Source organism: Fukomys damarensis, unplaced genomic scaffold, assembly GCF_012274545.1.
Source record: "Fukomys damarensis isolate Sample0158 unplaced genomic scaffold, DMR_v1.0_HiC HiC_scaffold_14, whole genome shotgun sequence".
NCBI lineage: Eukaryota > Metazoa > Chordata > Mammalia > Rodentia > Bathyergidae > Fukomys > Fukomys damarensis.
Genome location: NW_022900926.1, coordinates 29,468,209 through 29,470,558, shown reverse-complemented (window position 1 = coordinate 29,470,558; position 2,350 = coordinate 29,468,209). Strand labels below are relative to the sequence as shown.

Below are 2,350 nucleotides of genomic sequence, written 5' to 3'. Positions count from 1 at the left end.
AAAAAAAAAAAAAAAAAAAAGTAAGCAGGACAGCCAGGAGTACAAACTCCTACCCTGTCCCACCGCCCATCACCCACGGCGTTCCCTCCTCCCAAACACTGTACAAAAACGCTTTTCTTCTTCCCAGCGTTTAAATGTGGCCCGAAAAAGCTGCTCCACCGGGGGTACCAACGACTCCCTAGGAGTCTCTTCTAGGTTTCTAACCCGCAGGGATGCCACAGTGCCGGCTCTCCTGGAGACTTCTCCAACCAAATCAGACAGGCTCAGCTAGCCGCTGGAGTCTCCCTCTACCTGTCCAGCCGCCCCGTCACGCCTACAGACTGCGGGGCAGCCAGCATTTCCGAGGTCCAGCGGGAGTCACCCACACAAAGGCTCCTTGTGCCTCTACGCTGGCGGACTGGCAGCCAGGTCGCCGGGTACCCCACCCCTGACCCCCAGCACCGAGTCCCGAACCCCTCATCCACAGCCTTCAACCTCCACAAAAGGGGCAACACCCCCCCACACTCCCTGGTTTAAAGACGGGGCTACCCTGAGCTTGTCACAAACCGCACCTCGGAAAGGAACAGCTCGGAGCAGGCACAGGAAAAAGGGGCGCACCCGGCAGAAGTTTGCATTGTCCCCACGCTGCGCTCGCTGCGAGACTCGCCCGCAGCTGGGGCTGTGAGCCCTCTTCCCCAGCCCCAGGGCTAGAGGACGCCAGGTCCCGTAAGGCCCGCTCACCTCGAGTCCAGTCCACCACTTGTTTGGGGGTCCACCTGGTCACGGGTTCCATGGTAAATGGCTTCACTTCCCGCTGGACTAGGGAGTCGACGGTCAAACGCTGGTCACCCGTCAAAGCCGCATGGCCGTGGTCAGCGGGTCATCCTGGCCCGTCGCCCGCACACGGGACAGCTGTGCGGCTGCTTCTCCAGCTGCCACCGTCCAGCTGCAGCTCCCCCTCCTTACCGGGCCGCCTCCGGGACCCCAGACCATGGTAAATGGCTTCACTTCCCGCTGGACTAGGGAGTCGACGGTCAAACGCTGGTCACCCGTCAAAGCCGCATGGCCGTGGTCAGCGGGTCATCCTGGCCCGTCGCCCGCACACGGGACAGCTGTGCGGCTGCTTCTCCAGCTGCCACCGTCCAGCTGCAGCTCCCCCTCCTTACCGGGCCGCCTCCGGGACCCCAGAGACAGCTGCAGCTCCTGGGCGTCGGCAGCACTCGGGCTGCAAAGTTTCAGCTCCCGGCGTCGCCGCCCGAATAAAAGAGGGGGCGGGGCAGAGGACCCGGGAGCAGCTCGGGGGCGGGGCAACGGCCAGCTCGGGTTACTTTCCCTCTTTAAGCCCTGCTGGCGCTCTCCCGGAACACCCCGGACCGACTTTCCTTTTCTGGGGGCGGGCTGTATGCATCCCGGGGAGCCATTTGGCTCGGGGGAGGCCCGGGTCCTCTTGGGAGCAGAACAGTCTGTCTCGGAGTGAGCTGCTACAAGCGCACAAGCACAGGAAACCTGAACGAGGGGCTGCACGTTCTGTTCACTTTAAATACACTGTATTTCAATGCTGCTGTGCCGTACCGCCGTCCTCTCTTTAAGTTTCTTAAAGTGGAGCGGTTTTCTTTTGTTTATGAAAGGGTCACAGTGTAACACATTCTCTTGCAACGCTGCTGCAATATTTCACCTTCTAAAATTACTTCTAACTCACTGGCAGCTCTTTGTGTTATAGTTTGCCATATTATAATACTCATATTTACAAAGTGAGTTAATGTTCATTTGGATTATTTATTAACCCTGAGGGGGAAAAAATGTTAGCTAGAAAAAAAAAAAACGTACACAACTTCAGCGACTGACAAAAAGGATCCTTGCACATTCAGGAGACTCAGTCTGGAACTGTAATTAGCCCTGGACTGGAGAAAATCCTAAATTTGAAAGTGCAACTCTCTTTAGAGATCCCGCCACTCTACCTCCTACGTATGCATAGAGATTCCTTTGACTCAGTGGTTCTTTAAATTAAGGTGATTAATTTACATTTGGCTACTGTTAACCCTTGGAAGGTAGAACCTGCTTGGGTTAGAGCTTTCTCTCCCCTCCCTCTTCCTGCCAACGAGCTCCCAGCATCAGGAACCGGGGTATGATTGCTATTTATTCACTAAGTATCTGTGACTGCCTCCCCTGTGCCAGGCGCTGCATTCATTCAATATTTGTTGAATTAGGATGATAGAACGGTTAGCACATGTAGGAAAGACGGCTAGCACCTAAGCATCTGTTGTATAGTGTAATGAGTGAGGTAATCAAGCAGAAGAAACACATTAAAGCAAAACAATGTCAGACCTCATCTCATGCAATTTATCTAAAAGACTAAAGAAACACAGCAACA

The 2,350-nt window shown here is 54.8% G+C and overlaps 1 protein-coding gene across 3 annotated transcripts in view; it reads right to left on the bottom strand.

The window, feature by feature from the left end:
• The window catches only part of Cnksr3 (CNKSR family member 3), an 89,126-nt gene extending 87,935 nt beyond the window's left edge, over positions 1 to 1,191 (bottom strand). Inside the window, exons 1-2 of one of the 3 annotated variants that reach the window (XM_033763307.1) lie at positions 970 to 1,191; positions 721 to 769 (exon numbers count right to left, since the gene is read on the bottom strand). In XM_033763307.1, coding sequence (XP_033619198.1) covers positions 721 to 769; positions 970 to 972 — 52 coding nt within the window. In that variant the 5' untranslated portion in view covers positions 973 to 1,191. Of the gene's footprint in view, positions 1 to 720; positions 774 to 969 lie in introns of those variants that run through there. The other 2 variants (XM_019208122.2, XM_010628879.3) reach the window with 2 other exon arrangements.
• Between the last annotated feature and the right edge of the window lie 1,159 nt (positions 1,192 to 2,350).